General features: G+C 37.4%; 1 protein-coding gene across 1 annotated transcript in view; it reads right to left on the bottom strand.

Moving 5' to 3' along the window:
- LOC116422627 (antizyme inhibitor 2-like) overlaps positions 1–13016 on the bottom strand; it is a 43676-nt gene extending 30660 nt beyond the window's left edge. The window contains exons 1-5 of the mRNA XM_031961520.1: positions 12883–13016; positions 12275–12440; positions 11927–12074; positions 10285–10385; positions 8732–8949 (exon numbers count right to left, since the gene is read on the bottom strand). Of these exons, the coding sequence (XP_031817380.1) occupies positions 8732–8949; positions 10285–10385; positions 11927–12074; positions 12275–12440; positions 12883–13016 (767 nt within the window). The remainder of the gene's footprint in view (positions 1–8731; positions 8950–10284; positions 10386–11926; positions 12075–12274; positions 12441–12882) is intronic.
- Between the last annotated feature and the right edge of the window lie 387 nt (positions 13017–13403).

The raw sequence follows: 13403 nt of genomic DNA, 5'->3' as shown, positions 1-13403 counted from the left end.
TTCTTTTCTTTTTCGTTTTTTCTTTCTTTTCTTTTTTGTTTCTTTTTTTTAACTTTTAGAATTGAACTTGCCCTGGGGTAAAGGAGACTATCCAAGCTTCCTGTGGTTTGAGCCTTTATGAATAGGGGCCCTGTGTTTGTATTTTGCCCATCTCTTTATCTGCTCTTTTCCAGAAACAGCTTGGTTTCCCGGAATTTGCCTTTTATGGTAAGGGATCTCAGGTTGCTTCATAGTCTTAGTTGTTGTCTGCTTGCTTTAAGACTATCTCACTGGCTTTCCCAATTTATCTGGTGGGTTGGAACACCACTTATCCTCATTGAACACCTTTCTTGAATCCCTAGCTATCTTGAGCTGGAGAGGGTTTCATTTCATCAGACCTGTTCAGAGGTTTGGTTTCATATGGTTTCAAGAGAAACTGGGAGATTTGAGCAACTTTCTGGTTTACCCACCATCTTGGTTCCATCCTGACTTAGGACTAAGAAAACCTATAGGAATACCATCCTTTGTTTAACCTAGTTTGTCTTTCTGGTAACCTCCTTGCTTCTGGCCTCCATGTATGTTTAATAAATCTAATTTGTGATCCACATCACATCTATCCACATCAGTGCTTTTGAAATCCAATTTTTTTCTCTTGCCAGAATTGTTTTATTTTTGTGTCCATAATTTTATCCCCAAAGAACCTCCCCATTCTTTCTGAATGACTTTTTGGGGGCATTTTTAAATTTAAAGCATTTGCTTTTTTGGTCAGTTTTTATTTAAACCCTATTTTTCTGGCAATTTCCCCTAAACTTTATATTTTCAAAACAATGAAGATAATTTGACAAATTGACCCTGGAAGCCTTGTGTTTCGATTTTCCTTCCCCATCCCTCCCTAGATCAACAATTTAATACATTTAAATGAAATATGTATAAACATATTTATACAATTTCTTGCTGCACAAGAGAAATCAGATCAAGAAAAGAAATTAATAAGAAAACAAAATGCAAGTGAACAACAACAAAAGAGTGAGGATGTTATATTGTGATCCACTTTCAGTTCCTAGGGTCCTCTCTCTGGGTATACATGGTCTCTTCATCACAAGATCATTGGGACTGGCATCAATCATCTCATTGTTGGAAAGAGTCACGTTCATCAGAATTGATCCTCATATAATATTGATGTTGTCGTGTACAGTGATCTCCTGGTTGTGTTCATTTCACTTAGTGTTAGTTCATGTAAGTCTCTCCAGACCTTTATAAAATCATCCTTCTGATCGTTTTTATAAAGCAAAAACATTACATAACATTCATATATCATAACTTATTCAGCCATTCTCCAATGATAGGCATACACTCAGTTTCCAGTTTCTTGCCATTATGAAAAGGGCTGCCACAAAAATTTTTGCACATGTGGGTCCTTTTCCTTCCTTTAAGATCTCTTTGTAATATAGGCCCAATAGAAACACTGTTGAATCAAAGGGTATGCACAGTTTGATAATTTTTTGAATATAGTTCCAAATTCATCTCCAGAGTGGCTGGATCCATTTATAACTCCACCAAACAGTGTATTAGTGTCCCAGTTTTCCCACATCCCCTCCAACATTTGTCGTTGTCTTTTCCTGTAGACTGACTTTTCTAATAGAATTTTGGTCCATGTGATTCTATCTACATGAACCCTTTGAAATCTCTTTTATGGTCTCATCTATGGTCTAACGCAGACAATTTCTGCTCTTTTACACAATGGTATCATCATTTCTGTACCAGCAAGCTGTTACTGTCTTTTAGTGAGAATCACCTTCAGAATACAATTTCCTCTTATTCCTCAATGTTTTGAAGGACAAAATTACCATTAAATCTTGAAAATGCCCTTTAAAAATAGGACTGCTGAGTTCTTGGTCAAAGATATAGTGTACCTAATAGTTTCTTATAATATATACATTTGAAATGTAAACATATATTTATGTATAGTCTGAAATTTAATCCAGACTTTTAATAACTAGAATATATGTGTAAAAGTACATATGTTTATGGTTTTTTTCTAAAAATGGTTTGGAGTCTGTGTGAGTGTGTATGTGTATGAATGCACGTATACACAAAACTAGATTCTATTTTAAATAGCTGCAATATAGAAAAAAAGCACATAAGAAGCTCAATAATACATGAGAGATAAAATCAAAGAAAAAAGTTAGTGGTAAAAACCCATGTCTTTAGCTCTCTATATAAAATCAGCTAATAGGTTCTTCACTTTCCTTTATTGTAATTTCATCATTTAAAGTGGGAAGCAGGAAGGCAAACTGTTATTCTGTTCTTGATTCTATCAAGGAACATTTGGCTACTGAAATAAAAATGATGGCAATTCACAGAAGGGATAGATATGATTCTGGGATCTAAATTTTATTAAAACAAATCTTCCCAGAAGGAATGGAAAGTTCTCCAATATGAAGAGAATTATGAAGGCACAAAAAGATATATTTTTGATGGAGAATGGAGTTGTGACCATGAGATTGATATAAATATACATGGGAGTCATTAACTAATTTAAATTTAGGAAAAAAACATGCAAGCAAGGGCAGGCAATGGAAGATGAATGCAGAAACATGAGAGAATCCTATAAAGGTAAGTTTTAAATAGTTTAAGGTATAAGGTTTAAAATAGTTTAAGGTTTAAGGTAGATAGGAAATACAAAGAATGATTGAGAAAAGGCAGAACATTTCTAATTTTTGTTTCGTTTCTGTATTTTTCCCTTTCAAGGAGTATTATCTTTAAACTGATGCTATGAGAAAATGGCTAACTAAGGAATCGAAATTCAAAATAGTTAAAAAGATAGAAGAGCCTCTGAAAGCTTCTAATTAGTTCTTTATTAGCTAAAAGGCGTAGTGAAAAAAGTGCTGGACTTGGATTCAGAAAGAATTGAATTCAAATCCTGTCTCAAGTACTTAATATGTTTATGGTGCTAAGCAAGTTCCTTAACCCATCTGCCTTAATTTTATCTCTTCTGAAATAGGGATCATAATATCACCTACCTTCCAGGGTTATTGTGAAGATTAAGTTAGTTATTTATAATGTGCTTTGAAGTGTTCTAGAAATGCTTTTATTATTAGAGAGAAGGAACACAAATTTATTAAGCTCCTGCTATGTAGCAGGCATAATGTTAAATGCTATTATCTCAGATGTTCTACTAAACAACCCTGGGAGGTAGGTGCAATTATGATTCTCATTTTACAGTTGAGGAAAATGAGGCTGACAGAGACAGCAGCCAGTGTCAGACAGCAAATGGCTGAGAGTGGATTTGAACTTGGGTCTATCCTGACTTCCAATCCAGTGTTCTATTTACTGTACCACAATAGCTACTTCTATTTATTATTATTATTATTATTAAAACAAATAATAGATGTGATGGCTGAACTCAGATCTATTACATTTCAAAAATTATGTGGAGAAGCAGAGATAGCCTACTATTTGGCATGTTGCCAAATCCTACCCATTGGTTCATCCCCATTATCAAATTTACTTTTAGTATTCATTCTGATGTGGAATCTCAGAATACAAGTTATAACAGAAGAGCAGTTTAAGAAATCACTGATAAACCTTCCAAGCACAGTCTTTACCAAGCATAATGTCATCGTTATACCCAAGAATAGAACCATATTCTCCCACAAGATTCTCAAATGCTAGCAAAATATGTACATGAGCACACACAAATTCTCCCATATTCTTCCTTATGGATTAGTAGAGAAGAGAATACATAACTCTCCCACCTGTTAATGAATTAATTAGTTGTTGATTAGGGGAAATTCTATTTAGGAAATTCAGAGAATGTTGTAGCATCCTTCTCAAATTCCAGAAACTCTTCAAAAACATTTTTTTTTGGTTTGATCAACAATTCAAACCATTTAAATTCACAAGAGTCAGACAATCTAATTAAGTACCTTGGCCTAGTAACTGCATTTTTTTGTCTTTATATATCTAGAGATCTTAGCTGAAACACATAAATCAAGCAGCTAAGCTCAGTTGCAAGACTCAGCTGCTATTCATATCCTCAGTGCTGAATCAGCCTCTGCTCTTAGAAGCTACACTTGCGCTGTCCATGGAGCTGGTAACTCCTAGAACAATAACTGTAACTACTGTCTTTGTCTTTGTCTCTCCTCTCCCCTCTCTCCTCTCTGCTTTTGTCTTCTCTTTCCATTTCTTTCCCTCCCTTTCTCTCCTCTCCTCTGCATTCTTCTCTCTTATATATATGTATATAATATTTACATATATATTATATACATATACTCACACACAACATGTCTCAATCTCTTTCTGTCTCTGTCTCTCATTTTCTCGGTCTCTCCCCCATTTCTTCTTCCCTGCTTATTTTTTTATCCCTGGGAAGAAGATAGTAATTTGGCTTTCTTACATAATCTAGATTTGTAATTTCATTGTTATCAGATCAGGACTATTCTTCTACTAAGAGAATTTGCATGTTGGTAACTATTCCATAAATCAAACTTAGAGATTGCAGTAGAGGGCAAGTGTTTGGGGAACGTGGGACTATCAGGCTAAATGTTTTACTCAGGGATATGTCAATGTGAATTTTGGATAAAAAAGTCATTATAATATGAGAGGTCTTTAGTCAGGCAAGTGAGTTGCAGCTCATGGTGCCAAACAGCAAGTGCTGAGATACCCAAAGAGGGTATATGTTTATATAGGGTACCAAATTAGAGAGAATGACTAGGCTATAGGTGAGAGGAATTAGGCATCTCACTGTTTCACAAGGTAAGTTGTTTTACATAACAAGCAAAAGTCCATAAAGAAAGCTTCTGGGAATTCCTGGAGAAGAAAGTTTAAAAGATCTACAAAATGATCAGAGACTGGAAATGATGTCCTCTGCTTAGTCCCAAACCATCCATTGACTTAAAATGGAGACCAGGGCAGCTTCAATCAATTCTTATTCAACTATGTTTATCACTTGCAAAACTAATATGTTATCAGAGTTGTAATTTAAATCCTGGTAGACCTAACTGTAAAACTGGCTTTTTAAAAGTCAATATGAGAAATAAATATTTATTTAGCTCCTACTATGTGTCAGGCAATGTGACAGATGCTTTTTACAAATGTTATTTCATTTGATTCTCCAGAACAACCTAGGAGGTAAATGCTATTATGATACTCAATTTACAGTTGTGGGAGCTGAGACAAAGATTTAGTTTCTGAGTTTCTGAGGATTCTCGGTTTTCCTGAACCCAGGCCCGGCATTTTAACCACTTTACTATCAGCTTGTTTTTTGTTACGTTTGAAATTGAGATAAACTAAGGCACAAAGTTCTGAATATTATCTGTTTACTAAGAATGTATAAATTTATTAATAAAGACAGCCAAAGGATACCTAAGCCAACCCAGAGATATTAAATGAAGGCTGATAGTCTTTTTTTATAACAATAAGATAACAGCGCAAAATCTCAATCAACATAGGTGTCATTTTGACTGTTTATCAATGTCATAGTCAGAATGGAGATTAAATCATTTGGACCTCCATTTCAGAACCCCTCTTAAGCAAGATATGATTCAAATCACAAGCAAAAGTTACCAGGAAATAATCTTCAGATGATTAAGAGTTGCTACAGTAGTTTAAATTGATGAGATTTGACCTGTAGGTTAACTGAGTTTTTCTAAAAAGTGGGTGATGGGTGGAATTATAAAACTGGAAATAATTACAAAACAAAAAGTAGATCTTCAGTAAAGTTTCTTTGAGATTGAATGGTATATGAAGTTTAGACAGAGAAGGAACTATGAAAGAAAATATTAAATCCAGCTTGACTAAGCCTCAAAATAGTATTAAAATCAAATTTCAACTTTGTATTCCTCTATACCATGCTATTGCATAGGTTATGTCACACTTCTCCTCACATGATTCAGGGGGAAATTGATTAGTTCCAGCAAGAGTTTTGCAGGTTCTTCTATTAATAAATCGTTATTCTAATTAATCTATTCTAATAATCTCTGATTATTGATCATCTTTCTCTTTTATTATTGGCTGTTCTACACAACTATGTACCCAAATGACATGGTTCATTGAAGTAAAGCACATCATTTAGTTTCCCATGAGTTTTCTTTCTCTTTTCTTGAAAAATTGGGGAATGCTAATACCCATTTCAGTTATTCCCTTTACTCCCATTTATTCTTTCTGATTTATCCCAGGAGATGAAGATGAATGTTATATTTTCCCTTCTTGGTGCTTGTCATTGTATGGCACAAGCTTAGGTTAAATGTATTTTCTTTTGGGGAGGTCTCTTCATCTTTGTCAAAAGGGTCCGCTGTGCTTCCAGATTCAAAGAATAGCAGCATTATGAGGATCAACTTCTCTTCCAGTGTTACCTTGATTCAAAGCTCTGGCTGTTTCAGTAGAGGTCAGTTAATTTAGAAGTTCAATTTTCACAGAATTTAGAGCTTGGAGGATCCTTATGAATAATCTAATTAAATTTCCATGTTTTACAGACATAATCCAGAAAAGTTGTAAGTCTCAGAAACTGTTGATTTAATAGTTAGGATAGAAAAAAGACACTGAAGTTAGCTAGCTGTCACCCAGAGCCTTCTGGGGACTGCAAACTGCAATGAATCCTCCTAAGAGATTGGATTGAGTGACCTTGCTAAAGTCTGCTTCTCTACCTGTCACTAAAGAATTTTATAAAAGTCTCTTCTGTCTTCAATACTCTATCAGCTGTGAAGGAGATAAAGATTTGCTAGCAAAGATAATTGGGTAGGGAAAAAGAAAAAGAATGAAAGAAGTAGAAATGTTTCTATCAGCTTGAGTGGCTATAGTCATGTGAGCGTAGGACAGTGTGACTGATTACTCTCACTTCAAAGTCACATATATTAATGTTACAGTAAGCTATATGTTACTTATCTCAGTCATTGGGTCCAAGAGAGAGAAATTAAAAGAGCAAATTGATCTGAAGGATGGGAGTACTAACTGTAGCAATTACTGCTACAAGAGTTGTTTGTTCATCCTTAAGACCTTGACCTCAGGAAACTGCACATTTCACAAAAATAAACTTGCTTTCCTATAGAAAAGTGAAAAGATAAGAAGTGGTTAATCTTCATAGATGGTGGGAAATGAAATTAGGAGGCAAGGAATTGGGAGTGGGAGATGGGTGTGGGGAATGAGGAAGAGTGAAGGAACGGATTGAAATCATTAGAGTTTTGAGTCCCATCTAGTGACCAGAATGGAAGACTGCAGGCTGCTGAAAGGACAATGTTGATCAGTCCCTATAGGGAGGAACAATTTGAGTATATTTATAGGTATTACATCCTGACTGCCACTAGAGAGCTCAGTGTATAGATTGCTAGGCCTGGAATTAGGAAGACCTGAGTTCAGATTTAACTTCAGACACTCTAGCTGTGAGACAATAAACAAGTCACTTAACCCTCTTTGCCTTAGTTTCCTCATCTGTAAAATGAGCTGCAGAAGGAAATGACAAACTCCAGTAACTTTGAAAAAGGAAACTTCAAATCATATCAGAAAGAGTTGGATACCACTGAAAAATGACTAAACAACAATTAGACTCCAAATCCTTTTAATGGATTTTAACCTATGTGACAATTGTCACATTGTATGTATAAAGGAGGCAGCATGAATTGAACCAACCAACAAACATGGACTAGTTAATACATATTTATTATGTCAAATGCAATTAGGTGAAACACTGTCATTATGAGAGAAAATATTATTTGAAGCATCTTTTTTTAGAGAAGAGAGCAGAAATTTGAGGAGATGAATATATTATCATTTATTTTTTTTCTTAGAGGCCTGAACATATCTTAGAAAATGAAAATTGAAAGGCACTTTGAGATCACCTCTTCCCTTGAGTTTAGTGCTGAGGATCTGAAGCCCAGAAAAAAAAAAGTTCATAGCCACGTAGTTAACAAGTCATAGTGCTGGGAAGGAATACACATTTTTCTGAATGCAAATTCACTGCTCTATGCAGTCATCAAAAATGGATTAAATTTATTCCAACCTGGTCACTCCTTCTCTTTTCCACCTCAGCTCCAATTTTTAACTATCAGAGATTACTTTTTGTCATGATATATGACTGGACAGGCATCTTGGTGTGACTAAGGAAGCAACAAAAATTCCCAGCATTTTCTGTTTCCCATCTTCCCTCCCTAAATAGTTTCTTCACTGTCTTGTCCAGCTGCCTGAAAGTTCTGTTGAGAAAATCTCTTCCTGGAATTTAATGCATTGGGTCCAGAAGATGTCTGTGAAAATAAATCCTGAGTTACATAGAAGTAGAAAGACATTTACCCAGCCACCTTCAAGATATTTTTTTTTAACAATATTTGGATTTTAAATCAGTTTGCTGTTACCCAGTAAGACGTAAGGCTCTAAGGGGCAGGAGATTGGGGCTAGGAGAAGTTTATGGGAAGAACATAGGAATTAGTTGGAGGGAAAGTGAGGGAAAGGTCTCATGAGAGCTCTGGAAGTCAAGCCAGAGTAATTTTTTACTCTAGCTCTACAGAAACTCCTTGTGACCCCTAACCTCTAGCAGTGTAGATATATGTGGGAACAGGCAGATTACTAGGTTAAAGACTTTGCCTAGAGACCCAGGAGGAAGGAATAGCTTTTGGTCCGAGCTCCAGGGATAGCCCCTTCCCATCTTTACCACAACTGTTTGAGGAAGTTTGGACAGATTCAACTTTCCCTTTTGGACAGGGAAGGGGTAGCTAGAACACCATCTATAGATTCCCATTCTCTGTCCTGCCCTTCTACTCACTGTAGCTCAGAAGGAATGGTGACAGTCATCACAGGTCGTGTAAAACCATTGAAAGTGGAATTTATGGTGCGGGTGTAGGCCCCCATGTCTTCAAAGACCAGCCAGTCACCCACATGAAGTTCAGGCAGCATGATTTCTGTTGGACCCAGACGGTCAAAGGCATCACACGTGGGACCCCACAGGGTGGAAGGATAAAGACATGGTTTGCAATTGAACTTCTGTATCAGATGGGAAGTAAAGAATTACTATTCAGCTAAATAAAATCTCTCCTGTCTCATACCATCCCCATTTCCTATTCCCTAGCATTGTTTTAGTCTTAGATCTTGTACATCTCTATAAAATGTCTTCCCTCTCCTTTCCCTGATGAATTCCTTCTCACTTTCTCTGTTGGATTTTCACTTTAAAACTTCCCTCAATGACCACCCCCACTAGCATTTCTGCTTTAATTTCCAACACACCACAACCCTAATCTCCTCATAAATTTATCAGGTAATATTGCCTAGTCTAATTATTTTTAAAAACTTACTACCCTATCAAAGTTTGAGTTTCATAGCAGTAGGGTCTTTGTCTTACTGAAAATTTACTTCTCCCTGGATATACTGAGCATAATTTGATCCTGAACAGGGCATGCTTACTGAAGGTTCAACAAATGAATGAATCAGAAGTGAGGGTATGCAAATTTAAAAGCACTATAGCTGGGTAAATTAGAGCCAGGTATATTGTGAATGCCACAATGCATTCCACAATACATGGTTTATATTTCCTATACTCCTTTTAATAATTTGTATTAAGTTTATACTCATTGTTTAGAATTTTATAATTGTAAAAATCTGTAAATATTTTGCTCTATGTTTCTAAATTGCTAAGATCTCTACTTCAAAAACTATACTATATCTATGGTTAAAGCATTTGATTTAGAGTCAGAAAAACCCAGTTTTAATTTTGTCTCAGAAACTTACTAGTTGTTTAACACCAGACAAACTACTTAGTCTCTGTGAACCTCAATTTGGAAAGCATAGTCTTTGATAAATCTCAGTATTTATTAAGATAAATAATTTCTGCCAGAGAACTTTATTTTTCCTCAGGTGTCTCAGTTAACTAACTAAAAAATCACTCTTTTGTAGGGCAATTGCTGCTAAACACACACAAAAAATATAGGCAGGTAAATTTGATCCATTCCCTTGTTTCAAATAAATATTTCAATGGCCTCTCCCAAGAAAACTTAATTGGCAGTGACAAGCAAGGTTGGCAACAAGGATGTAGAGGTACCAGCTATATTCAGGTCATCTTGGAAGCCATTAGGTAATTGTAACACTTTCCTTCATCCCCAATTCAGAGGTGAGTTGTGAGTAGAGGATAGGGGAAGATGGTCAAAATTATATCCGAGGGCCCACACTGATCTGGAAATCTTATGGAACTTACTCTTTAATGACCAAATTCTTTAGGAAATATAGCCCCTACTGACTTGCTCTGTTCCAAGAAGTTCCATGTAGCTTAACCTATTTTATCTCCAGAACTGTCAAAATCAGCTCTTGCTTCCTTGCCTCTCTTACCTTCATTACACGTGGTATCCTTGTTTCTTTCTCCCTCAGCATAAGGGCAAAAGAGTTATAAAAACCATCGTTGGTATAATACATCAGTTTCCTGCCACCTTCTGAGAAAAGAAAAAAACTTAGTCAGGAGGATGTTTGGAGCTGGTGAGGCTTGTGATTCTTGTTATGATTGCCCCAAGGTTCTCTTTCCTTCTAGACTTTTTCATTCTCCAGATAAATTGTGGGTTCTCCAAAAGTGGAGTTCTGCAAGTAAAGGCTGTGGAAATGTGCATAAAACAAACACGGAGAACCTTCCTTATATAGAGCTTGGTGCTAGATACTGGGGAAATACAACATTTGCATAAGACAATCCTTTCTATCATACGTAATCAGCCTGGAAAGATGACTGAATTAAGATTGGAAAGGATTTTAAATCCTACACAGGAGAGTTTGGACTTTATCCTAAAGATAGTGAGAAACCACTGGAGATTCTCGAACAAGGAGTGACATTCATTTCATAGATGATATTTTAGTCCTTCCTCCATGTCTTTGCATGAATAGGCTACAATGTAATAACTATTATTCAGATCACTTCTACAACTTGGAATCCCTAGCTTCCTTCAAAGCACAACTCAGATACCATCTACTCCATGTAGTCTTTCATGATTTCATGAAGTTGGTAGTATTTTATCCATCTTGCAACTACTTTATGCAAATTTTATATATTTTGTTTTTATTTATCTGCATGAAGTCCCTTTCCTACTCCTAACCCCAGTAGAATATCAGCTTCTTGAGGTGAGGGACTGTTTTGTTTCTGTCTTTGTATTATATGAGATACACTTTGCCTGGATGACAGGATAGATTAATTAGAAAGGAGTTATATGAAATAGAACTGGACAGGTAAGGTAGCATCTGCTTGGGAAGGTCAGATACCAATCAGAGGAGTGTGAACTTCTTGGAAGACAGGAGTGAATCGCTGAAAACTCTTGAACAGAGCAGTAGCATGTTAAAATCTATGCTTAATTAAGCTCATCCTGGTATCCTACAAAGGACCAATTAGAGGAAGTAGCAATATATTTGCATGGGATAAACACTGGTTCTATGGTCAGAAGAACTAGGATTAAGTCCACCTTTAACATGTAACATGTAACAATGTAACTTTGGGCAAAGCCTCATGGCCTTCAGCTTCCTCATCTGTTAAATGAAGGGGTTGAAATAGATGTCCTCAGGTCAATTCCAGCTCTATCTATGAACTGATGTGCTTAGCTGGGAAAGAGTGAAGAGGAACTGAAATAGTTGGGCAGATGGTAGTGAGAGTCTATGTCAAGAAAGTGGTCACAGGAAATAAAAGGAGTATTCAAAGATGGACTTGGTAGGACATAATAATAACTGCATGCGAGAAAAGAGGGAGGATCAGAGAAAAATCAGGCATAACCCTAAGACAATGGTCCTGAGCTATCATGGCAATGGTTGTGCTAAACAGAAATTGGGATGCGAGAAGGAAAAGGAGGTGGTGTACTCAGATAGGGGCTAGATTATCCAACTAGGAGTTCTATCCCTCTGAAATTAATTATATGATGCTATGACTGGAGCCTCCAAAGACCATGAGTTGGTTGGGGAAGGTTTTCCAGTCAAATGTGACCTGCACAATAGTCTGGCACACCTTTTCCCACCACATTCTTCTTGCCAATGATATTGAGGACAGCAGTGCACATTTTGCTGGCATAGTAGCGACCAGGTTCAGCTATAATCTTCACTCCACTGCTTTCTGGAAAATATTGGTCCAAGGCTCTATTGATCACAGCTGCTAACTGTAAGAAAAAGAATGTCCTCTGTCAGTATAAACCTCCCTACCTGGTCCCTAAGCCTCCATTCCCTTCCAGCCAAGCCAAGCCAATCATCCTGGAGCCACATATGTAATGACCTTCAGCATATTACAGGAAAGTCTTATGCCTCATGCTCACTTGTCCCATGGGGATGTTCCTTGTGGCTTTGGATCTTGGCTGCTCACCTCTTCAAATGTAGGTACAAAATTCTTCTGGCCTGGGAAGCCTCCTCCAATATCCAGGAATCCCATTGGGTGCCCCATCTGGAGGCCCAAGTCAAATACACGCCGGGCATTTGCAATGGCCTGGTGGAAGCTCTCTGGGGTCTGGCAGCCAGAACCCACATGGAAACTGAGTGGAGTCAAGGATTGTTAGCACTGAGCAAATGCACGGGTGCACTCATGAAGGCACATGGGTACACACATGTGTTCTTGTTCACTCATAAACACAGAAAGGTTCCCCATAGACACAGATACATAATATAGGAAGAAACAGAGAGACATAAACAGAAACTTCAGAGATGGTTTTCTGTTTGCAAAGCCCTTTATGGTTTACAAATCCTCACAAAACCTCCCTGAGGAAGACAAGGCAGAGATTGTTGCCTGTAGTTGACAGAGTAGAAACTGAGACCCAGAGAAAGGAAGAGGTTTTCCCAGTGTGAAAGGCCAAGATCACTGACACCATAAATCAATAGTACAGCCCAGGTTTGAACCCAGACCTGCTGGCTCCTAGTCTAGGCCTTTTCCCTTTCCAGCAGCCAGGGTGAAGTAGGCGTCCCTAAAGTCAGACTCACGCGCTTCCAACCACAGTCACTCCCAAGTCCTTGGCAATGCTCAGCAGATGGCCACACTTGTCCAAGGGAGCCCCAAACTTGGCACTCAAGGGGAACATGCTCTCACTGTCCTCGGTCCAGATTCTGAGAACCATCCTGCCAAGGATAACAGCCCACATTTCTCTCATGTCTTAATAAGGTTCACTAAGATAAGTAGTGCAGATATTGTCATCCCTACCTTTCTGTGACCATAGGGATGAAGTCATGTAACCCAAAGTCACATAACTGGTGTGAAAGACCCAATTTGAACTCAGATTAGTGCTCTATCCAATGCCTCACACTCTTTCTACAGAATGGCAAGCTATTGCCAAAGGAGTCCCTCAGGCTCCAGGAGTCTCTCCTAGACCTCTATTCCTCTTCACTCCCACTTCATCTTTACTTTTCCTCATTTCTCAGACAGCCCCAAGTCAGCCTAGCTACTGATTCTGCCCAGATCTTACATCCACTTCTTCTCATACTACTGAACCTCCACCTCATTTCTC

The sequence above is a fragment of the Sarcophilus harrisii genome, chromosome 3 (genome assembly GCF_902635505.1).
Source record: "Sarcophilus harrisii chromosome 3, mSarHar1.11, whole genome shotgun sequence".
Classification (NCBI taxonomy): domain Eukaryota; kingdom Metazoa; phylum Chordata; class Mammalia; order Dasyuromorphia; family Dasyuridae; genus Sarcophilus; species Sarcophilus harrisii.
Note: the sequence above shows the minus strand (reverse complement) of the source record. Positions and strands in the feature narration are given on the sequence as shown.